The sequence below is a fragment of the Parambassis ranga genome, chromosome 22 (genome assembly GCF_900634625.1).
Source record: "Parambassis ranga chromosome 22, fParRan2.1, whole genome shotgun sequence".
NCBI lineage: Eukaryota > Metazoa > Chordata > Actinopteri > Ambassidae > Parambassis > Parambassis ranga.
This window is the reverse complement of record NC_041042.1, coordinates 10,936,537-10,959,865: the sequence shown is the minus strand read 5'-3', so window position 1 is coordinate 10,959,865 and position 23,329 is coordinate 10,936,537. Positions and strand designations below refer to the sequence as shown.

Below are 23,329 nucleotides of genomic sequence, written 5' to 3'. Positions count from 1 at the left end.
CTACTCACACGATGTGGTAGTTTGTGCAGTTTATTTCTGACGTTGCATTCTTGAACATTGTTGGACTGAAACTTGCAAGGATGAGAACCAGTTTCACGTGGAACCAGTCATAGAAGTCATCTTTGTTGAAGCCAGAGAAATACGACTGATGATGATGAAGGTCCTATTCATCATATGGTCTCTCACCGCAGGTTGGAAATCTGGGACCTGTCAATTTACAACACGTTTCAAGCAAACCCCACAGGTTACCATAAAGGATGTAGTAGACATGTTACTTTTTTTGAAAATGTCTAAAAGGGTAATGTTGACCTGGCCTGTTTGTCAAAGACCTTTATAGAGGAAAAACTGGCAGCATCAACGTTAAGCATTCACCTGCTTGATGATGTTTGTAAAACCCTGGAAGAACTGATTAAGCTGCTCCTCATCACCAGACTGTGTCAGGCTCGTGAACACCACCCTTATGGTGGTCTCATTCTCTAAAGCACCACTGTCTGGATCCAGGATGAGCTCAGCCTTCTGCTGTGGTGAAAGACTGTCCACAGCTGCCACCTGATGATGCAAACAAGGAAGATGTGTGAAATGCTTTTCTTGTTGAGCCGTCCCAATAAATGGATATTCTGAATTCTGAACGTCATGCTGCATTTCTCAAGGAGGACTGTTCATGTAACGTCTCCACACTTACCCCAGATATGTTGAAGTGCTTGAGGACTGAGTATGTTGTGTACTGGGAAAATGGACCCAAATTTGCTTCCAGCCAGCTGGCATTATTGGCAATTCCCTGCCTACAAACTGTGACATGATAACAGATATTAACAAGGATACATTTTAGCAAACATTTTTCAGCAACATTTGTTTCCTCAACACCGGTACTCAAATTTGTTTTTTACACTTTAACGTGCCTGGATAAATACACACAAAGAACAATGTTGAGCAGTATATTTTGTCAGCTCTACCTGGTGTGTTGATGACACTGGCAGATTTTCTCAGGTAGCCCAGCATAGCATCTGCGATTCCTTGTTGTCTATGTGATGGCATTGCATTGAAGACTTTGCCCATCCCTCTGACACTGCAACGGTTGGAACAAAACATTTTCACGCACTGCCTCGTGAGCATTTTTGTACTTTGGTATACCAAAATATAGCTCAGTTCTAAAATGCTACTCACACGATGTGGTAGTTTGTGCAGTTTATTTCTGACGTTGCATTCTTGAACATTGTTGGACTGAAACTTGCAAGGATGAGAACCAGTTTCACGTGGAACCAGTCATAGAAGTCATCTTTGTTGAAGCCAGAGAAATACGGACTGATGATGATGAAGGTCCTATTCATCATATGGTCTCTCACCGCAGGTTGGAAATCTGGGACCTGTCAATTTACAACACGTTTCAAGCAAACCCCACAGGTTACCAGAAAGGATGCAAGAAATGACTTTGCATTAATTCAAGGAGCGAGACCAGGATTGTCCTTCTGCCCCTGCTCTTTGATGAGTAGCTTACAGTTTCATTTGCTGTCAGTTGCGTCAGGAATTGATCCATGTTTTCCAGAGCATTGCCGTCCTCAAGGCGATCAAAGACACCATCGATTAGGTCTGTGTCATTCAAGGCGCCTGAGCTCAGTATCAACTGTGCCACCTGTGAAGGCGTGAGTTCTGACAGCAGTTCCACCTAGAAAAGGAAATCAATATGAAGACAAACTGCAAACCGTGGATAAAGGTTTTCATCTAGGAAGGAAAACTCTACAACTGCTGTGGACACTCACACTGGAGAATTTGGGATTGAGTGCTTGCAGGTCCTGCAGCTTTGCAAAGTCAGAGAAGTTACCAAAGTTAGCCCTTAGCCACTCTTTACTGTCTCTGGTAGATGAGACACAGCCCGGATCTGCGAACAAGAGGGAAAGAGCCACCAGCAAGGTATTACTACCACTCAAGACATTACCAAACTGAGCCTAAGTGCCGTAGTTACCTGAGGAGTCATTTCTTGACAGGAATGGTTTGATGAAATGAGTGAAGACTGCTTGCCGTCCATCTCTGTCCATGAACGCCCTTTGGCTGCTGAATGCCTGAATGCTGTTACAGACAAGAAGCTTTTTAACATCTATGCTGCCAAATAATGCAGGTTTCCATGCAGACATATTGACAGCCAAGCTATATAGTACAAATTTACTTACACAATCTGGTATGTCTGGCAGCTGAAATTGTTGGAGCTGAGGCAGATCAGGAAATTGGAGGATGGGGAGGCCAAAAATGGACGCATCTTTGTCTGGAACCAGCTGCGGATAAAATTCTCATCCTGCAGTTGTGACTGGTTGAAGCTGGCAATCCTCAGTTCTCCAAGAGCCTCAAGAGCATGTGACATGGTTTTGCTGCTGATGTTGGGGGCCTGGAATTGGCAAAAGCACAAACATTTGGGTTGGATACAGAATTAACGGGCTGAAAAGACTTATATTGTGAAACTGCGGACTGGGGTTACCGTGGTGGCAAATGTCTCAAGAGCCTGGTCTAGTGCAGGAGAGGCTTTTTGGAAGAAAAGCTTCCAGACCTCTACTGGATATGTGGTTTGACTTTCCAGAGCACATTTCATCAGTGTGGCCAAGTTGCTGTGTGTGAGATTTGTAGCCTTGGAAAAAGACAACAAATAGCAAAACTGTCAGATCTTATGGAGTTTTGTCCTAGAATTGTAACGCAACAAAAGCCAAATCTCATTCTGGGATTCAGAGCCTGCATAAAAGTATCTTACCGAAGAACAGGCATGCTCCGTGATGGTAAAACTGCACAGGACTGTAGAGGAACTGTTGTTTGATATGACATTTGCCAGTTGTGATCTTGGGAAAATAATGGACAAAAAATCCATTAACACTTTAGATACAAGGTGCAAAACTAACTCTACTATGTAAACTCAGCATCGGAAAGAATAGAGCCACCCACCCATCGACTCCAGCACAAATGAGGTTCTCTGTAAAAGCAAAAAATATTCCAGCATTTAATATTGGTGCAGTCTAAATGCTATTACTTCACGTAAGTAAAATGTCTGGTACTGTGAAGACTTACCATCGACTGGGCTCTTCTCACACTGGAGACAAATAAAACAGAGTTTTTAGTTCAGTGGAAAAAGCTAGTCAAAATACTGTGATTGAAGCTCCACTACAGAGACAATTTGCCAAATTTTGATCAAATAGTGTCTAATCCATCTAAAAGGCCCACAGAAAATGAACTCACCGTGAGGGAAACTGGTACCAGACAGCCTGTTTTAAAAACAAACATAAAGTGAAGGAATATCATTAATAGAGTTCTCAATGCAGTGAGATACTGGGGTTCTTTGAAAAAGTTTTTCAGCAGGTTATTTTGCCGCTTACGTGTGAATGTCTCCTTGAGTGATTCTGCGCTTGATATCACACCCTGTGAAATGATTGGTGGCAGGGATTTCAAACTTTGAAGAAGACCAGTGAGTCTGAGGAAGAAAAACGAAATTACTGTGAGTTTTTTGGAGGACATTGTTTGATATTAGGCAAACCTAAACTATCTGACAGCAGACTCCTGAAAATATGTTTTCTTACACAGCAGTGTAGGATGCACAGCTGATGTTTCTGGGAATCACCCGCAAGCTCTCAGGATGAAGGCTGGCCATCACAGGAACCAAATACACTTGGAACCACAGCTGAAAGTCTTCAGGCTCAAAGTCTTCAAAATCTGGAGCAAGGGCTGTCAAGGTCAGGTTCAGGATGGTGTCCCGGACTCTTGGATTTTTGATGTAAGTGATGTTCTCCTGGAAGCACAGGGATTCGTGTTGTAGATCAGTAGGACATGTTACTTTTTTTGAAAAATGTCTAAAAGGGTAATGTTGACCTGGCCTGTTTGTCAAAGACCTTTATAGAGGAAAAACTGGCAGCATCAACGTTAAGCATTCACCTGCTTGATGATGTTTGTAAAACCCTGGAAGAACTGATTAAGCTGCTCCTCATCACCAGACTGTGTCAGGCTCGTGAACACCACCCTTATGGTGGTCTCATTCTCTAAAGCACCACTGTCTGGATCCAGGATGAGCTCAGCCTTCTGCTGTGGTGAAAGACTGTCCACAGCTGCCACCTGATGATGCAAACAAGGAAGATGTGTGAAATGCTTTTCTTGTTGAGCCGTCCCAATAAATGGATATTCTGAATTCTGAACGTCATGCTGCATTTCTCAAGGAGGACTGTTCATGTAACGTCTCCACACTTACCCCAGATATGTTGAAGTGCTTGAGGACTGAGTATGTTGTGTACTGGGAAAATGGACCCAAATTTGCTTCCAGCCAGCTGGCATTATTGGCAATTCCCTGCCTACAAACTGTGACATGATAACAGATATTAACAAGGATACATTTTAGCAAACATTTTTCAGCAACATTTGTTTTCTCAACACCGGTACTCAAATTTGTTTTTTACACTTTAACGTGCCTGGATAAATACACACAAAGAACAATGTTGAGCAGTATATTTTGTCAGCTCTACCTGGTGTGTTGATGACACTGGCAGATTTTCTCAGGTAGCCCAGCATAGCATCTGCGATTCCTTGTTGTCTATGTGATGGCATTGCATTGAAGACTTTGCCCATCCCTCTGACACTGCAACGGTTGGAACAAAACATTTTCACGCACTGCCTCGTGAGCATTTTTGTACTTTGGTATACCAAAATATAGCTCAGTTCTAAAATGCTACTCACACGATGTGGTAGTTTGTGCAGTTTATTTCTGACGTTGCATTCTTGAACATTGTTGGACTGAAACTTGCAAGGATGAGAACCAGTTTCACGTGGAACCAGTCATAGAAGTCATCTTTGTTGAAGCCAGAGAAATACGGACTGATGATGATGAAGGTCCTATTCATCATATGGTCTCTCACCGCAGGTTGGAAATCTGGGACCTGTCAATTTACAACACGTTTCAAGCAAACCCCACAGGTTACCAGAAAGGATGCAAGAAATGACTTTGCATTAATTCAAGGAGCGAGACCAGGATTGTCCTTCTGCCCCTGCTCTTTGATGAGTAGCTTACAGTTTCATTTGCTGTCAGTTGCGTCAGGAATTGATCCATGTTTTCCAGAGCATTGCCGTCCTCAAGGCGATCAAAGACACCATCGATTAGGTCTGTGTCATTCAAGGCGCCTGAGCTCAGTATCAACTGTGCCACCTGTGAAGGCGTGAGTTCTGACAGCAGTTCCACCTAGAAAAGGAAATCAATATGAAGACAAACTGCAAACCGTGGATAAAGGTTTTCATCTAGGAAGGAAAACTCTACAACTGCTGTGGACACTCACACTGGAGAATTTGGGATTGAGTGCTTGCAGGTCCTGCAGCTTTGCAAAGTCAGAGAAGTTACCAAAGTTAGCCCTTAGCCACTCTTTACTGTCTCTGGTAGATGAGACACAGCCCGGATCTGCGAACAAGAGGGAAAGAGCCACCAGCAAGGTATTACTACCACTCAAGACATTACCAAACTGAGCCTAAGTGCCGTAGTTACCTGAGGAGTCATTTCTTGACAGGAATGGTTTGATGAAATGAGTGAAGACTGCTTGCCGTCCATCTCTGTCCATGAACGCCCTTTGGCTGCTGAATGCCTGAATGCTGTTACAGACAAGAAGCTTTTTAACATCTATGCTGCCAAATAATGCAGGTTTCCATGCAGACATATTGACAGCCAAGCTATATAGTACAAATTTACTTACACAATCTGGTATGTCTGGCAGCTGAAATTGTTGGAGCTGAGGCAGATCAGGAAATTGGAGGATGGGGAGGCCAAAAATGGACGCATCTTTGTCTGGAACCAGCTGCGGATAAAATTCTCATCCTGCAGTTGTGACTGGTTGAAGCTGGCAATCCTCAGTTCTCCAAGAGCCTCAAGAGCATGTGACATGGTTTTGCTGCTGATGTTGGGGGCCTGGAATTGGCAAAAGCACAAACATTTGGGTTGGATACAGAATTAACGGGCTGAAAAGACTTATATTGTGAAACTGCGGACTGGGGTTACCGTGGCGGCAAATGTCTCAAGAGCCTGGTCTAGTGCAGGAGAGGCTTTTTGGAAGAAAAGCTTCCAGACCTCTACTGGATATGTGGTTTGACTTTCCAGAGCACATTTCATCAGTGTGGCCAAGTTGCTGTGTGTGAGATTTGTAGCCTTGGAAAAAGACAACAAATAGCAAAACTGTCAGATCTTATGGAGTTTTGTCCTAGAATTGTAACGCAACAAAAGCCAAATCTCATTCTGGGATTCATAGCCTGCATAAAAGTATCTTACCGAAGAACAGGCATGCTCCGTGATGGTAAAACTGCACAGGACTGTAGAGGAACTGTTGTTTGATATGACATTTGCCAGTTGTGATCTTGGGAAAATAATGGACAAAAAATCCATTAACACTTTAGATACAAGGTGCAAAACTACCTCTACTATGTAAACTCAGCATCGGAAAGAATAGAGCCACCCACCCATCGACTCCAGCACAAATGAGGTTCTCTGTAAAAGCAAAAAATATTCCAGCATTTAATATTGGTGCATCTAAATGCTATTACTTCACGTAAGTAAAATGTCTGGTACTGTGAAGACTTACCATCGACTGGGCTCTTCTCACACTGGAGACAAATAAAACAGAGTTTTTAGTTCAGTGGAAAAAGCTAGTCAAAATACTGTGATTGAAGCTCCACTACAGAGACAATTTGCCAAATTTTGATCAAATAGTGTCTAATCCATCTAAAAGGCCCACAGAAAATGAACTCACCGTGAGGGAAACTGGTACCAGACAGCCTGTTTTAAAAACAAACATAAAGTGAAGGAATATCATTAATAGAGTTCTCAATGCAGTGAGATACTGGGGTTCTTTGAAAAAGTTTTTCAGCAGGTTATTTTGCCGCTTACGTGTGAATGTCTCCTTGAGTGATTCTGCGCTTGATATCACACCCTGTGAAATGATTGGTGGCAGGGATTTCAAACTTTGAAGAAGACCAGTGAGTCTGAGGAAGAAAAACTAAATTACTGTGAGTTTTTTGGAGGACATTGTTTGATATTAGGCAAACCTAAACTATCTGACAGCAGACTCCTGAAAATATGTTTTCTTACACAGCAGTGTAGGATGCACAGCTGATGTTTCTGGGAATCACCCGCAAGCTCTCAGGATGAAGGCTGGCCATCACAGGAACCAAATACACTTGGAACCACAGCTGAAAGTCTTCAGGCTCAAAGTCTTCAAAATCTGGAGCAAGGGCTGTCAAGGTCAGGTTCAGGATGGTGTCCCGGACTCTTGGATTTTTGATGTAAGTGATGTTCTCCTGGAAGCACAGGGATTCGTGTTGTAGATCAGTAGGACATGTTACTTTTTTTGAAAAATGTCTAAAAGGGTAATGTTGACCTGGCCTGTTTGTCAAAGACCTTTATAGAGGAAAAACTGGCAGCATCAACGTTAAGCATTCACCTGCTTGATGATGTTTGTAAAACCCTGGAAGAACTGATTAAGCTGCTCCTCATCACCAGACTGTGTCAGGCTCGTGAACACCACCCTTATGGTGGTCTCATTCTCTAAAGCACCACTGTCTGGATCCAGGATGAGCTCAGCCTTCTGCTGTGGTGAAAGACTGTCCACAGCTGCCACCTGATGATGCAAACAAGGAAGATGTGTGAAATGCTTTTCTTGTTGAGCCGTCCCAATAAATGGATATTCTGAATTCTGAACGTCATGCTGCATTTCTCAAGGAGGACTGTTCATGTAACGTCTCCACACTTACCCCAGATATGTTGAAGTGCTTGAGGACTGAGTATGTTGTGTACTGGGAAAATGGACCCAAATTTGCTTCCAGCCAGCTGGCATTATTGGCAATTCCCTGCCTACAAACTGTGACATGATAACAGATATTAACAAGGATACATTTTAGCAAACATTTTTCAGCAACATTTGTTTTCTCAACACTGGTACTCAAATTTGTTTTTTACACTTTAACGTGCCTGGATAAATACACACAAAGAACAATGTTGAGCAGTATATTTTGTCAGCTCTACCTGGTGTGTTGATGACACTGGCAGATTTTCTCAGGTAGCCCAGCATAGCATCTGCGATTCCTTGTTGTCTATGTGATGGCATTGCATTGAAGACTTTGCCCATCCCTCTGACACTGCAACGGTTGGAACAAAACATTTTCACGCACTGCCTCGTGAGCATTTTTGTACTTTGGTATACCAAAATATAGCTCAGTTCTAAAATGCTACTCACACGATGTGGTAGTTTGTGCAGTTTATTTCTGACGTTGCATTCTTGAACATTGTTGGACTGAAACTTGCAAGGATGAGAACCAGTTTCACGTGGAACCAGTCATAGAAGTCATCTTTGTTGAAGCCAGAGAAATACGGACTGATGATGATGAAGGTCCTATTCATCATATGGTCTCTCACCGCAGGTTGGAAATCTGGGACCTGTCAATTTACAACACGTTTCAAGCAAACCCCACAGGTTACCAGAAAGGATGCAAGAAATGACTTTGCATTAATTCAAGGAGCGAGACCAGGATTGTCCTTCTGCCCCTGCTCTTTGATGAGTAGCTTACAGTTTCATTTGCTGTCAGTTGCGTCAGGAATTGATCCATGTTTTCCAGAGCATTGCCGTCCTCAAGGCGATCAAAGACACCATCGATTAGGTCTGTGTCATTCAAGGCGCCTGAGCTCAGTATCAACTGTGCCACCTGTGAAGGCGTGAGTTCTGACAGCAGTTCCACCTAGAAAAGGAAATCAATATGAAGACAAACTGCAAACCGTGGATAAAGGTTTTCATCTAGGAAGGAAAACTCTACAACTGCTGTGGACACTCACACTGGAGAATTTGGGATTGAGTGCTTGCAGGTCCTGCAGCTTTGCAAAGTCAGAGAAGTTACCAAAGTTAGCCCTTAGCCACTCTTTACTGTCTCTGGTAGATGAGACACAGCCCGGATCTGCGAACAAGAGGGAAAGAGCCACCAGCAAGGTATTACTACCACTCAAGACATTACCAAACTGAGCCTAAGTGCCGTAGTTACCTGAGGAGTCATTTCTTGACAGGAATGGTTTGATGAAATGAGTGAAGACTGCTTGCCGTCCATCTCTGTCCATGAACGCCCTTTGGCTGCTGAATGCCTGAATGCTGTTACAGACAAGAAGCTTTTTAACATCTATGCTGCCAAATAATGCAGGTTTCCATGCAGACATATTGACAGCCAAGCTATATAGTACAAATTTACTTACACAATCTGGTACGTCTGGCAGCTGAAATTGTTGGAGCTGAGGCAGATCAGGAAATTGGAGGATGGGGAGGCCAAAAATGGACGCATCTTTGTCTGGAACCAGCTGCGGATAAAATTCTCATCCTGCAGTTGTGACTGGTTGAAGCTGGCAATCCTCAGTTCTCCAAGAGCCTCAAGAGCATGTGACATGGTTTTGCTGCTGATGTTGGGGGCCTGGAATTGGCAAAAGCACAAACATTTGGGTTGGATACAGAATTAACGGGCTGAAAAGACTTATATTGTGAAACTGCGGACTGGGGTTACCGTGGTGGCAAATGTCTCAAGAGCCTGGTCTAGTGCAGGAGAGGCTTTTTGGAAGAAAAGCTTCCAGACCTCTACTGGATATGTGGTTTGACTTTCCAGAGCACATTTCATCAGTGTGGCCAAGTTGCTGTGTGTGAGATTTGTAGCCTTGGAAAAAGACAACAAATAGCAAAACTGTCAGATCTTATGGAGTTTTGTCCTAGAATTGTAACGCAACAAAAGCCAAATCTCATTCTGGGATTCATAGCCTGCATAAAAGTATCTTACCGAAGAACAGGCATGCTCCGTGATGGTAAAACTGCACAGGACTGTAGAGGAACTGTTGTTTGATATGACATTTGCCAGTTGTGATCTTGGGAAAATAATGGACAAAAAATCCATTAACACTTTAGATACAAGGTGCAAAACTACCTCTACTATGTAAACTCAGCATCGGAAAGAATAGAGCCACCCACCCATCGACTCCAGCACAAATGAGGTTCTCTGTAAAAGCAAAAAATATTCCAGCATTTAATATTGGTGCGTCTAAATGCTATTACTTCACGTAAGTAAAATGTCTGGTACTGTGAAGACTTACCATCGACTGGGCTCTTCTCACACTGGAGACAAATAAAACAGAGTTTTTAGTTCAGTGGAAAAAGCTAGTCAAAATACTGTGATTGAAGCTCCACTACAGAGACAATTTGCCAAATTTTGATCAAATAGTGTCTAATCCATCTAAAAGGCCCACAGAAAATGAACTCACCGTGAGGGAAACTGGTACCAGACAGCCTGTTTTAAAAACAAACATAAAGTGAAGGAATATCATTAATAGAGTTCTCAATGCAGTGAGATACTGGGGTTCTTTGAAAAAGTTTTTCAGCAGGTTATTTTGCCGCTTACGTGTGAATGTCTCCTTGAGTGATTCTGCGCTTGATATCACACCCTGTGAAATGATTGGTGGCAGGGATTTCAAACTTTGAAGAAGACCAGTGAGTCTGAGGAAGAAAAACTAAATTACTGTGAGTTTTTTGGAGGACATTGTTTGATATTAGGCAAACGTAAACTATCTGACAGCAGACTCCTGAAAATATGTTTTCTTACACAGCAGTGTAGGATGCACAGCTGATGTTTCTGGGAATCACCCGCAAGCTCTCAGGATGAAGGCTGGCCATCACAGGAACCAAATACACTTGGAACCACAGCTGAAAGTCTTCAGGCTCAAAGTCTTCAAAATCTGGAGCAAGGGCTGTCAAGGTCAGGTTCAGGATGGTGTCCCGGACTCTTGGATTTTTGATGTAAGTGATGTTCTCCTGGAAGCACAGGGATTCGTGTTGTAGATCAGTAGGACATGTTACTTTTTTTGAAAAATGTCTAAAAGGGTAATGTTGACCTGGCCTGTTTGTCAAAGACCTTTATAGAGGAAAAACTGGCAGCATCAACGTTAAGCATTCACCTGCTTGATGATGTTTGTAAAACCCTGGAAGAACTGATTAAGCTGCTCCTCATCACCAGACTGTGTCAGGCTCGTGAACACCACCCTTATGGTGGTCTCATTCTCTAAAGCACCACTGTCTGGATCCAGGATGAGCTCAGCCTTCTGCTGTGGTGAAAGACTGTCCACAGCTGCCACCTGATGATGCAAACAAGGAAGATGTGTGAAATGCTTTTCTTGTTGAGCCGTCCCAATAAATGGATATTCTGAATTCTGAACGTCATGCTGCATTTCTCAAGGAGGACTGTTCATGTAACGTCTCCACACTTACCCCAGATATGTTGAAGTGCTTGAGGACTGAGTATGTTGTGTACTGGGAAAATGGACCCAAATTTGCTTCCAGCCAGCTGGCATTATTGGCAATTCCCTGCCTACAAACTGTGACATGATAACAGATATTAACAAGGATACATTTTAGCAAACATTTTTCAGCAACATTTGTTTTCTCAACACCGGTACTCAAATTTGTTTTTTACACTTTAACGTGCCTGGATAAATACACACAAAGAACAATGTTGAGCAGTATATTTTGTCAGCTCTACCTGGTGTGTTGATGACACTGGCAGATTTTCTCAGGTAGCCCAGCATAGCATCTGCGATTCCTTGTTGTCTATGTGATGGCATTGCATTGAAGACTTTGCCCATCCCTCTGACACTGCAACGGTTGGAACAAAACATTTTCACGCACTGCCTCGTGAGCATTTTTGTACTTTGGTATACCAAAATATAGCTCAGTTCTAAAATGCTACTCACACGATGTGGTAGTTTGTGCAGTTTATTTCTGACGTTGCATTCTTGAACATTGTTGGACTGAAACTTGCAAGGATGAGAACCAGTTTCACGTGGAACCAGTCATAGAAGTCATCTTTGTTGAAGCCAGAGAAATACGGACTGATGATGATGAAGGTCCTATTCATCATATGGTCTCTCACCACAGGTTGGAAATCTGGGACCTGTCAATTTACAACACGTTTCAAGCAAACCCCACAGGTTACCAGAAAGGATGCAAGAAATGACTTTGCATTAATTCAAGGAGCGAGACCAGGATTGTCCTTCTGCCCCTGCTCTTTGATGAGTAGCTTACAGTTTCATTTGCTGTCAGTTGCGTCAGGAATTGATCCATGTTTTCCAGAGCATTGCCGTCCTCAAGGCGATCAAAGACACCATCGATTAGGTCTGTGTCATTCAAGGCGCCTGAGCTCAGTATCAACTGTGCCACCTGTGAAGGCGTGAGTTCTGACAGCAGTTCCACCTAGAAAAGGAAATCAATATGAAGACAAACTGCAAACCGTGGATAAAGGTTTTCATCTAGGAAGGAAAACTCTACAACTGCTGTGGACACTCACACTGGAGAATTTGGGATTGAGTGCTTGCAGGTCCTGCAGCTTTGCAAAGTCAGAGAAGTTACCAAAGTTAGCCCTTAGCCACTCTTTACTGTCTCTGGTAGATGAGACACAGCCCGGATCTGCGAACAAGAGGGAAAGAGCCACCAACAAGGTATTTCTACCACTCAAGACATTACCAAACTGAGCCTAAGTGCCGTAGTTACCTGAGGAGTCATTTCTTGACAGGAATGGTTTGATGAAATGAGTGAAGACTTCTTGCCGTCCATCTCTGTCCATGAACGCCCTTTGGCTGCTGAATGCCTGAATGCTGTTACAGACAAGAAGCTTTTTAACATCTATGCTGCCAAATAATGCAGGTTTCCATGCAGACATATTGACAGCCAAGCTATATAGTACAAATTTACTTACACAATCTGGTATGTCTGGCAGCTGAAATTGTTGGAGCTGAGGCAGATCAGGAAATTGGAGGATGGGGAGGCCAAAAATGGACGCATCTTTGTCTGGAACCAGCTGCGGATAAAATTCTCATCCTGCAGTTGTGACTGGTTGAAGCTGGCAATCCTCAGTTCTCCAAGAGCCTCAAGAGCATGTGACATGGTTTTGCTGCTGATGTTGGGGGCCTGGAATTGGCAAAAGCACAAACATTTGGGTTGGATACAGAATTAACGGGCTGAAAAGACTTATATTGTGAAACTGCGGACTGGGGTTACCGTGGTGGCAAATGTCTCAAGAGCCTGGTCTACTGCAGGAGAGGCTTTTTGGAAGAAAAGCTTCCAGACCTCTACTGGATATGTGGTTTGACTTTCCAGAGCACATTTCATCAGTGTGGCCAAGTTGCTGTGTGTGAGATTTGTAGCCTTGGAAAAAGACAACAAATAGCAAAACTGTCAGATCTTATGGAGTTTTGTCCTAGAATTGTAACGCAACAAAAGCCAAATCTCATTCTGGGATTCAGAGCCTGCATAAAAGTATCTTACCGAAGAACAGGCATGCTCCACGATGGTAAAACTGCACAGGACTGTAGAGGAACTGTTGTTTGATATGACATTTGCCAGTTGTGATCTTGGGAAAATAATGGACAAAAAATCCATTAACACTTTAGATACAAGGTGCAAAACTAACTCTAATATGTAAACTCAGCATCGGAAAGAATAGAGCCACCCACCCATCGACTCCAGCACAAATGAGGTTCTCTGTAAAAGCAAAAAATATTCCAGCATTTAATATTGGTGCGTCTAAATGCTATTACTTCACGTAAGTAAAATGTCTGGTACTGTGAAGACTTACCATCGACTGGGCTCTTCTCACACTGGAGACAAATAAAACAGAGTTTTTAGTTCAGTGGAAAAAGCTAGTCAAAATACTGTGATTGAAGCTCCACTACAGAGACAATTTGCCAAATTTTGATCAAATAGTGTCTAATCCATCTAAAAGGCCCACAGAAAATGAACTCACCGTGAGGGAAACTGGTACCAGACAGCCTGTTTTAAAAACAAACATAAAGTGAAGGAATATCATTAATAGAGTTCTCAATGCAGTGAGATACTGGGGTTCTTTGAAAAAGTTTTTCAGCAGGTTATTTTGCCGCTTACGTGTGAATGTCTCCTTGAGTGATTCTGCGCTTGATATCACACCCTGTGAAATGATTGGTGGCAGGGATTTCAAACTTTGAAGAAAACCAGTGAGTCTGAGGAAGAAAAACGAAATTACTGAGTGTTTTGTAGGACATCGTTTGATATTAGGCAAACCTAAACTATCTGACAGCAGACTCCTGAAAATATGATTTCTTACACAGCAGTGTAGGATGCACAGCTGATGTTTCTGGGAATCACCCGCAAGCTCTCAGGATGAAGGCTGGCCATCACAGGAACCAAATACACTTGGAACCACAGCCGAAAGTCTTCAGGCTCAAAGTCTTCAAAATCTGGAGCAAGGGCTGTCAAGGTCAGGTTCAGGATGGTGTCCCGGACTCTTGGATTTTTGATGTAAGTGATGTTCTCCTGGAGGCACAGGGATTTGTGTTGTAGATCAGTAGGACATGTTACTTTTTAAAAAAAAAATGTCTAAAAGGGTAATGTTGACCTGGCCTGTTTGACAAAGACCTTTATAGAGGAAAAACTGGCAGCATCAGCGTTAAGCATTCACCTGCTTGATGATGATTGTAAAAACCTGGAAGAACTGATTAAGCTGCTCCTCATCACCAGACTGCGTCAAGCTCGTGAACACCACCTTTATGAAGACCTCATCCTGCAATGCACCCTTGTCTGGATCCAGGATGAGCTCAGCCTTCTGCTGTGGTGAGAGCTCTTTCAAGACCTCTTTCTGTGACAGTATGAATATGTAGGGTTTACACCAATGCACCAACATAGTTAAACATTTTATATATATATTAATGCCCTTCATATCAGTATATATATATCTTTTTTGTAAAACATCACTCACTGCAGAGAAGTTGTTGTTAATTTCCTTTAGAGTCTTGAGAGATGCAAAGATTGAAAAATGTCCCAGATTTTTTTCCAGCCATTCTTCACTACCGTTCACATTTTGTTTGCATCCTGGTTCTATGAAATAGTAAAATATGCTTTAATTAAAACTTTATAATTATAATTATAATAGGAATAGTTTAAAATATTTGCTTCACATTTTCATTAACTGCAGTATTTTTAGGAATACTTGGTTAATCTTTATGTTGTATTCATTTCCTGTTTCAGTTGTTACCTGGCGTGTTCTTTCTTGACAGGTAGAGTTCAATGAAATTTCTGTAGATGAGTTGTCTTTCCATTCTTTGAGAAGTCTGTAGTTCTTCACTCAGCGCCTTGACCCTTTAAATTTTTTCATGTATTTTTATTATTGTTTCTTTCTTAATAACACACAACCAAACAATGATACAATACAATCCATCTTTTCAGGTTTTAGGATATGAATTTATAACTGGTTCCCATCTGACAGAACTTGAACCACACCAAACAGTTGTTTAAAGACAGGCCTATTTATCAGAATGCACAACATCCATCCATCTTCTGAACCCTTGTCCTGTACTGCAGGGTCATGGGGTGCTAGAGCCTATCCCAGCTATCTACGGGCGAGAGGCAAAGTACACCCTGGACAGGTTGTCAGTCCAACTCAGAGAATGCACAACATTGTATTGGCATTTCGCTGACACAAATTGGTTTCATCAATCAATTAAGCCCCTTTTTAACTCCTTTATCTTTGCTGTCACAACACACATGTAGACTGTAGTCAGTAAAAATGAATTCAAATGACTTACAGTTCTTGAAAAGAACTGCAGCTGAAGTTCTGGTTGCTCATCAGAATCAGGAAGTCTTCATTGATGTAGGGCAAAGCAGGAGCCATTTTCAGTGTAAACCACAGTCTGATGAATTCTGTGTCACTGATGTTACCCCGACTTAGACTGTCCAGGACACCAAATATATCTAGAACATCAGCTCTTGACTCATTGTTGCCCTGGTATAAAGCAAAGTTGTAGATAACCATTAGTAGAATGTTGTACTTTTAACAACTCATGTAATATATGGTAAAATATGTAATAATGTGGGATGATTTCATGATAATTTAAATTATTTACTAGGTCAAGGAAGACTTTAAAAGTCAGCTGCATAATCTGTCTGAGGTTTTGTTGTAGGTCCTTGGATGTGCTTTCATTGTTACCCTTTTTACAGGGCAACTCTTTTGCCAGTGTGTCCACTGCAATAGATATCTAAAGAGAACATAAACAGCAAGGTGACAGGAAGGGTTAATGGTATGACATGGGTTTATGGTGGCAACTGAACACCAGGTGGCATCATTTATCAACAAGGCTTGGGTCAAGATTTAGACTTTGCTGCTAATAATAATTAAAACAAGGCTTACTTTTTGACTTGCATCTCGCAGATTTACGGGACTGCAACTTTCCTGGGAACCATTCAGGGCAGCAGAACTATAAAATAGAGCAAAAATTAATTCTTAATGAATACATTGAATTAAAAATGATGTTCCTGGCAAAATTTTTAAAGAATTTCTGATTCTGAAATAGAAAGGTAAATGATTTGCATGCTTACCTGTTTTGCAATGCTCCTAAAATTGTAAAAAATACATTAAATTAAAATTATTTAATGGCAATATATTTTTAAAGCTTTTAGTAAGTTTTTCTTACCTGATGCTGTGTTGGACTAAAAATAAATTTACAACATAAAATATTAATTTAATACAGTACATCGTCATATATGCATGATGTTGCAAAACAAAAAGCAGACTTACGACTGCAGAGGCCCATGTTGACATACAAACTAAGGAGATTACAGAAAATTAGTTTTAATTAAAAATCTTTTTAATTCAGAAATTCATCATGTATTCTGGCAAATAAAAAAATAATAATTTTTTTGGGACACTTACCGACCCCCACAGCTGAGAGCAGCAGGATTTGCACTGAAGTTCTGGGGCCACCCATTCTGTGGTCACAGCTTCACTCACCTTTTCATTTGTCACTTCACGCGATTTTCAGTGTATTTAATTGGCATTTTTTTAAAGAAGAATGGTTGAAAAATACTAGAAATGAGAAAAATTACAGCAGTAATTACATTTAAGTTTGCAACATCTGCATCACTACCTCATCGTCATCACTAGTCTTAAAATACTTTTTTCAATTTTAACATCTTAAGCATAAAAAAGAAGAAAATGTAGAAAAGTAAAAATGAATGTAGCAGTTTGCACCAAAACAAAAGCTTTAGGCAGCGATTAGACCAATGACAGGACCCAAACTTCATTACTGTTCACCCTCAGAATTCTCAATTTTTTTTTTTTACTGATTAGGAAATAATAAAAGGCACTTTACTTTTATTTAGTATTTTACTTCTGCACAGAATAGCCTGAGAAGGATGAACAGCAGGTTGACCTCACCTCTCTAGCTCCTTTGCTCCCTCAGAGAAAAGTGAGCATTGTGATTATGGGTAAAGCAAGTATACACTGGGTGGAGTAAGAAATTAGTTATACAAATATGTAGCACAACAGGCACAAGATGCTCAGCGCGTTCTGTAAGATTCCATTTGCAGTAATTAGAGCAGTGCAAAAGTTTAAGGCAGTACACATGGATGGGCTATGACTTTAAGGATAGTTATTGTTGCATTATTATAAATCCTGGGATTATACATGTTCAAATTAGCTTCCTTCTTATAATTTAAATCCCTAAATCCAGCAAAATAAGCAGTTTTGCTGATTCACTGCTACCAAGTTGTGCTGCTGAAGTTACAGGTATAATGCTGCATGGGTGATTTGGCCTATTGAAGACCAATCAGTTGCACTGTACATATTATGTAGCCTCTCACCAGCTCCTGTAGTTACATTTATAGTGTATAAAGTACACCAGGATACTAATCATCACATCTCGTCATTACAATAATAAACAATAAAGATGGTTTTATATCAAAATCAAATGTAAAAGTGTTTTAAAGCATTCATTTACTATTTGTGGTTTAAATATGATTAAACTTCAAAATATGCACAGGGCATGCAGCTATGACATGTTCTTTACCCTGCCCTGTTCTCTCTTGGCTCCAAGAATCTGCCTTTGGCAGGATCACTCTTTTGGCACAGAAAACTATGGTACACCCAGGGTGGTGTTTCATTGTTTTGCTGCACCTGCTGTGCACAGGTGTCTATTAGAAGAAAGATTGATTGTTCACTTGTTCGGCCTTGTGCCAATATGTCCATTTGTTATTTAAACAGAGTGTCAAAACAGCATGAAAAAAACAGTACAAGGACACCGTTTAATGAGAAATCAAACTAGGAGAAATCTAATCTGCTGACGAACAGTAGACACACCTGTCAAAATTCCGCCGCCATGTGTCACACAACAATAAAACTTCACAGAAAATATTTGCACCTGCGTTTTTCGTTGCTGTTATATCACTAGAAGTATAGCACAGCTTCTAAATTCATAACAGCATTTCTGTTCTGCTGCTTAACACCACAATAATAACACATATATTACAGTCTAGTCCGCTTTTGAGTACATTTGAGTTACATATTACATGTATGGTGCATTTTGTATCCATCTATCACTATTTTTCACCAAGTATTTGTTTTATTAATGCTAATAAAGAATAAAACAAAACACAAAGGTGCACCTTCAAAAAGATGCGCTGTTTAACACATAACATTTAACACTTTCTTGGTAAAAATGCATCTCATTTTTTTTTTTTTTTTTAGTAATCTCTTAGTTCCCAGACACACCCCACATTTTCTGGCTTTTATCAGGTCAAAGGTGCTGCTGTCCTTAGTCTGAATTTATGACCATCTCGTACCAACCATATGACCATATGATGACCATAACATGGGGCACTCAGGAGAAAATCACATTCCTTTAGAATCTGGCTTTTATCAGGTCAAAGGTGCTGCTGTGAATTTATGACCATCTCGTACCAACCGGAGCTCTCTCCAGAGAGCAGAAAAACAACTGATCTCATCTGCCACAGCCTGAACTGCAGAAAACAAAGTTATATGACACACTATGAAATTACTTCTTAATACATTCAGTATCCTCGAATTACTTTGATTTTCTATAAAACTTCCTAACACATAAACACTTATGAAAATCACATTATTAAGTGATAAACACATATAAACATGAACACTTCATGTTAGGGACACACTATATATCTGAACACACACTGCATGTTAACACCATGCAGAATAAATTCTTTCACCCTACAATTCCCTCTTTCGAGCTCTTATAAGAGCTCACAACAAATCTTCCTCGTCGTTGTCGTCACCTGGCACGGGCACCTCTGCTGCCAGCAGAGGCATCTGGTATGAAGGAGAATGAAAACCTGAATCCTGCTTTCAATGGCTTACACAATTAACCTGTAACCTAAACAGTGCACACAGGGAATACAACAACCACATTAAGATTAAGAAACCTTTATTAGTCCCACAATGGGGAAATTGCATAGTAGTCAATAGTTGTAGTCAAAATACCCAAGAATGCTGCAAAAGAAGTGATTAGTGACAATACTACCGCCTTCCAGGGTCCCAGCACCCTAATCAGCCAGTTGTCCAGGGGGTTATCTATCCCTGAGTGCTCATGCAACATACTGGAAAGAGTTCTCAAACCTTCTAAAGCTTTAGTGACCTTACCGTCGGGAGCAGTGTTATTGGGAATGAAAGTACAACACATTTCCCCAAACATAGCACATACACCTCCTTTCTCTGCCAATAACATATCCAAAGCTATCCGGTTCTGTACTGAAATCAGAGAGGTGGGGGCGAGCTGTTCAGACAAACCTTCTACAGCAGTGGTCCCCAACCACCGGGCCGGGGACCGGTACCGGTCCGTGGGTCATTTGGTACCGGGCCGCACAGAACGACTGAGCAAAAAAATATATTATTCATTATCTGAGTCTGAAAGCTGTTTCATTTATAAATCGATCACATTCATCCGCTTGTGCCTTTAAGCACCTGCAGACGCTGGTCTCGGTCACGGGATACGGCCCCCCAAAATTAAGCCTAAAAGCTAGCAAACATGAATAAAAAACAAACGTCTTTGGAGAGCTTCTTCGGAAAGGGGAAAGACCTAACGAGGGGACAGAAGAAGAGGAGCCTACCCCTTCAAAGAAAAAGAAACCTGCATTTAAAAGACTATATCAGGAGTCCTATACAGATTTATTGCAACAGGTGATTCTCACACAAGACCGCTCTGAGTGACATGTGGCGAAGCCTTCAAAACTGCTTTGGCACTTAAGACCAAGCACCCTGCATTAAAAGACAAGCCATGGAGTTTTTTGAAAGAAGAAAATGTGAACAAGAAGGACAGAAGCAATAAATGACGGCCAAAACAAAATTACGGAGTGGACTGGACATAAGAAACACACTTCGGGTGTCATTGTCTCCCATTATCCCCAGATGGGACCGCCTCATTGCTGAGAAAGCTCAAAGGCTCCCACTAATTAAGCATAAGAGTAAGTTGTCATTGTATGCACTTTGTTTTTATTTTATATATTTTTTCCTGTGCCGGTCCGTAAAAATATTGTTTTACATGATACCGGTCCATGGTGCAAAAAAGGTTGGGGACCGCTGTTCTACAGCATCCCTGGTTAAATTAGCCAACCTGAGGACATTATAATGCACATAATTAATTCTATCGACATTTTTATTAGGAGTCACTGGAAATAAACCAGAGATAATAGGAATGTTCTCAAACCCTGCAGTCAGCCAATTTGAATTAATCCGGAACACCTCTGGGCACCCCTATTGCATCTATGTAGGTGGGGCTGCCTAAGGAGTCGAAGTGACTTGTGCAACGCTTCATGATGATGTGTCGCCGCCGTCTGCGAATCAGCGCCGCGTTTCCTTGTTGTTGGGATGGCACCTTGGTAGCTTTCTCACCTACTATCTGCAATGGAGACATCAATCTAACCATAGAACATAAACCCTTTCCTTCTAGTCGCAGAGAAACAAACAAACGAGGCCCCCCACAATAATAATATAAATCTGCTTTAGCCTTTGATCCTAAAACAGAAGTATTATGCTGCAACACCGTCTCACACCATGATGTTAATATTTCCATAATTAACCATTCCTGTGCCCGTCATGTTGAAACTTGTATAATTACCAGTACCCTTCCATGGCTTGAAGGGTCCAGTTTTAGTTTGCAACTTGAGGCTCTCCTGATAGACGAGATCCTTACACCTGTCATAGAACAGAATAACTTACAGGGATCAGTGGACAGCCTATAGGGTCAGAAAGACATTATCCGGGGTTTCCACCGCTGGAATAGACTGAGGAGACTGCCACCTTGAGGAGACTCAGGTAGAAAACAAGTCCAGCGGATATCTTCACAAGACATCTGTATCATAGTGGTTCTCATCAGCCACTGTCCAGTTACTCCAACACTCTTGGAGCATAAAAAGTCTGTCCAGTAGGAAATGTAACTATTAATCCATCTGGGGAGCACATAATGGAGGTTCCAGTTTTGATCAACAAGTCTCTGCCCATCAAATTCACTGGTGATGAGCTGGAGCGAATGAAACAATAATTGTGGTGCTGCTAACACAGTTTCACAAGTTCTGTGAATGGCAGATGTTAAGGTCTCCCAAAGAAGACAACTTACGGAATGAAGTGAGATGCTGGTGTGATCTTTGACAACCATTTCCCTGGGGAGGATACCAGGGAGCCCCTTGTGGTCACTGACTGGGCTGCTTGTAGTGACAGTCACTTTCCCAGTGGCCAGGTTTTTCACAATAGAAGCAGTCATCTCCACTCAAACTGCTGTATCCACCCCTTCCATGTCCCCCTCCCCCACGGCCACCCTCGTTTCCCCTCCAGTTACTTCCTCTATGATATTGACCCCACCCACCATGATAGTGGGGGCGGGTCACCCAAGGTGGGGTTAAATACATATCAAGATTTCCCACAACTGGGGATTGTGGCTGAGGTGGGGGAGCAGGCTGAGGCCAAACCACCATCTGTGATGCAGGGGTGTATTCATTTTCCTCTGATATGCTGCTTTCTTTCTAGCTTGAGCTAACTGCAGCTTTAATAATTGTGTCTGCGGCCCTTTCATCTCCATGGTCTCTTTGTCAGTGTTTTCTGTGTGTAGATTCATATGGTGTACAACATGTCTCTCCCAAGCAATAGAATCACTTCCTGGTCATTTTTCGGGGCCTGCTGAAGCAAAAGGTTGCTTGTTGCTTGTCTATACCAGTGCTGCTGGGCACCAAGTTGACTAGAGTTCACTCCTGTCTGTCTGTCTGTTACTTGCCCCCTCCCATCAGGGACAGTCATGATGGGGTACATCCCAGGAAGTGGGGTCTGAGGCGAAGCAGAAGCTACAGCAGAGGCTGGTGAATAGGGAGGCGGTATCACCGCCCCCTGAGTTCCCTCGCTCTCTACTTCCTGTTTAATGTCAGTGGTACTACCAGACTCCTTACAATCATCATCTATGCAGCACAGATATGCCTGATATAGAATCTTACATCTCTCCTCATCAGCCTGCACTGCCTCCTTCAACTCAACTGTCTCTAACACTAATAATCTAATAATCTCCTCCTTTATCTCTCTCTCTAGTTTAACTTTATTCTCCGCTGTTGCAATCACACTTTTTAGCGGCTTTTTATCATCTCCTTTCACTCCCTGCTCTGTCATTGCTGTACACACCGCTGCTTCCATCTTAGCTGCAACCTTCTGTTGTCCCTCTGCTCCTGCCTGTCCGCAGCAACGGCTCAACATCTTACTCATCTGTTCATCAATTTTCTTCCACGTAGACATGATTACCACTCACCAAATCCTTCTTGCGTACCTGCTGTATGTTAAAAATGTACCTTCTATATGTGCCTTCTTCTATCCCTCACTGTGACTCTGGCAACAGAGTCACACACCTTCACTTAAACACACTTTCACACACACACACAGACACTCATTCAACCTGCAACACACACACATAGGCCTACACACACACACTCACTTCTCCGACGGCGCGAAGTAAACACATTTCCTCGACGGCACGAGGTCAAAACAATTGCTTTAGGCAGTCATCACTGTCGTTTCAGGGGTCACCAATTCCCTCGGGCTTTCAACCGAGCTTTATCTATATTTGCGTCCAAATATAGCAGGGGACGCAACTCCCTATGACGTTATTGTATTAACCCTTTTTTTTATTCTTTTTATTTTTAATTGGTTAATATCTCTCTCAGTGTCACTTTTCCTCTTTCTCTTTTACTTCATCTCATTTTCTCTTTTACTTCATCTCATTTTCTCTTTTACTTCATCTCATTTTCTCTTTTACTTCATCTTACTTTACTTACAATCTGCCTCTTACAATTTGAACTCTAAAACACCGTACCCGTCACAGTGACTACTTAATTTAGATTGTCCAATGTGCAGAGGTTCTGCTTACCTTATTTTATTGTGGCCACCAGTAGTCACTCAGTCAGGCAAGATGTCATTTGACCCATACTCCTTCCAAATCCCGGCACCGAGCCCCCAAATT

General features: G+C 41.9%; 1 protein-coding gene across 1 annotated transcript in view; it reads right to left on the bottom strand.

Annotated features, from left to right (window-relative positions):
* Positions 1–14,210, bottom strand: part of LOC114427786 (uncharacterized) — a 29,959-nt gene extending 15,749 nt beyond the window's left edge. Inside the window, exons 1-60 of the mRNA XM_028396003.1 lie at positions 14,140–14,210; positions 13,941–14,035; positions 13,804–13,829; positions 13,636–13,657; positions 13,514–13,541; positions 13,326–13,410; positions 13,059–13,205; positions 12,757–12,968; positions 12,552–12,655; positions 12,349–12,467; positions 12,087–12,254; positions 11,756–11,955; positions 11,545–11,657; positions 11,274–11,380; positions 10,964–11,140; positions 10,612–10,820; positions 10,411–10,505; positions 10,274–10,299; positions 10,106–10,127; positions 9,984–10,011; positions 9,796–9,880; positions 9,529–9,675; positions 9,227–9,438; positions 9,022–9,125; positions 8,819–8,937; positions 8,557–8,724; positions 8,226–8,425; positions 8,015–8,127; positions 7,744–7,850; positions 7,434–7,610; positions 7,082–7,290; positions 6,881–6,975; positions 6,744–6,769; positions 6,576–6,597; positions 6,454–6,481; positions 6,266–6,350; positions 5,999–6,145; positions 5,697–5,908; positions 5,492–5,595; positions 5,289–5,407; positions 5,027–5,194; positions 4,696–4,895; positions 4,485–4,597; positions 4,214–4,320; positions 3,904–4,080; positions 3,552–3,760; positions 3,351–3,445; positions 3,214–3,239; positions 3,046–3,067; positions 2,923–2,950; positions 2,735–2,819; positions 2,468–2,614; positions 2,166–2,377; positions 1,961–2,064; positions 1,758–1,876; positions 1,496–1,663; positions 1,165–1,364; positions 954–1,066; positions 683–789; positions 373–549 (exon numbers count right to left, since the gene is read on the bottom strand). Coding sequence (XP_028251804.1) covers positions 373–549; positions 683–789; positions 954–1,066; positions 1,165–1,364; positions 1,496–1,663; positions 1,758–1,876; positions 1,961–2,064; positions 2,166–2,377; positions 2,468–2,614; positions 2,735–2,819; positions 2,923–2,950; positions 3,046–3,067; positions 3,214–3,239; positions 3,351–3,445; positions 3,552–3,760; positions 3,904–4,080; positions 4,214–4,320; positions 4,485–4,597; positions 4,696–4,895; positions 5,027–5,194; positions 5,289–5,407; positions 5,492–5,595; positions 5,697–5,908; positions 5,999–6,145; positions 6,266–6,350; positions 6,454–6,481; positions 6,576–6,597; positions 6,744–6,769; positions 6,881–6,975; positions 7,082–7,290; positions 7,434–7,610; positions 7,744–7,850; positions 8,015–8,127; positions 8,226–8,425; positions 8,557–8,724; positions 8,819–8,937; positions 9,022–9,125; positions 9,227–9,438; positions 9,529–9,675; positions 9,796–9,880; positions 9,984–10,011; positions 10,106–10,127; positions 10,274–10,299; positions 10,411–10,505; positions 10,612–10,820; positions 10,964–11,140; positions 11,274–11,380; positions 11,545–11,657; positions 11,756–11,955; positions 12,087–12,254; positions 12,349–12,467; positions 12,552–12,655; positions 12,757–12,968; positions 13,059–13,205; positions 13,326–13,410; positions 13,514–13,541; positions 13,636–13,657; positions 13,804–13,829; positions 13,941–14,035; positions 14,140–14,210 — 7,110 coding nt within the window. The remainder of the gene's footprint in view (positions 1–372; positions 550–682; positions 790–953; positions 1,067–1,164; positions 1,365–1,495; positions 1,664–1,757; positions 1,877–1,960; positions 2,065–2,165; positions 2,378–2,467; positions 2,615–2,734; positions 2,820–2,922; positions 2,951–3,045; positions 3,068–3,213; positions 3,240–3,350; positions 3,446–3,551; positions 3,761–3,903; positions 4,081–4,213; positions 4,321–4,484; positions 4,598–4,695; positions 4,896–5,026; positions 5,195–5,288; positions 5,408–5,491; positions 5,596–5,696; positions 5,909–5,998; positions 6,146–6,265; positions 6,351–6,453; positions 6,482–6,575; positions 6,598–6,743; positions 6,770–6,880; positions 6,976–7,081; positions 7,291–7,433; positions 7,611–7,743; positions 7,851–8,014; positions 8,128–8,225; positions 8,426–8,556; positions 8,725–8,818; positions 8,938–9,021; positions 9,126–9,226; positions 9,439–9,528; positions 9,676–9,795; positions 9,881–9,983; positions 10,012–10,105; positions 10,128–10,273; positions 10,300–10,410; positions 10,506–10,611; positions 10,821–10,963; positions 11,141–11,273; positions 11,381–11,544; positions 11,658–11,755; positions 11,956–12,086; positions 12,255–12,348; positions 12,468–12,551; positions 12,656–12,756; positions 12,969–13,058; positions 13,206–13,325; positions 13,411–13,513; positions 13,542–13,635; positions 13,658–13,803; positions 13,830–13,940; positions 14,036–14,139) is intronic.
* Between the last annotated feature and the right edge of the window lie 9,119 nt (positions 14,211–23,329).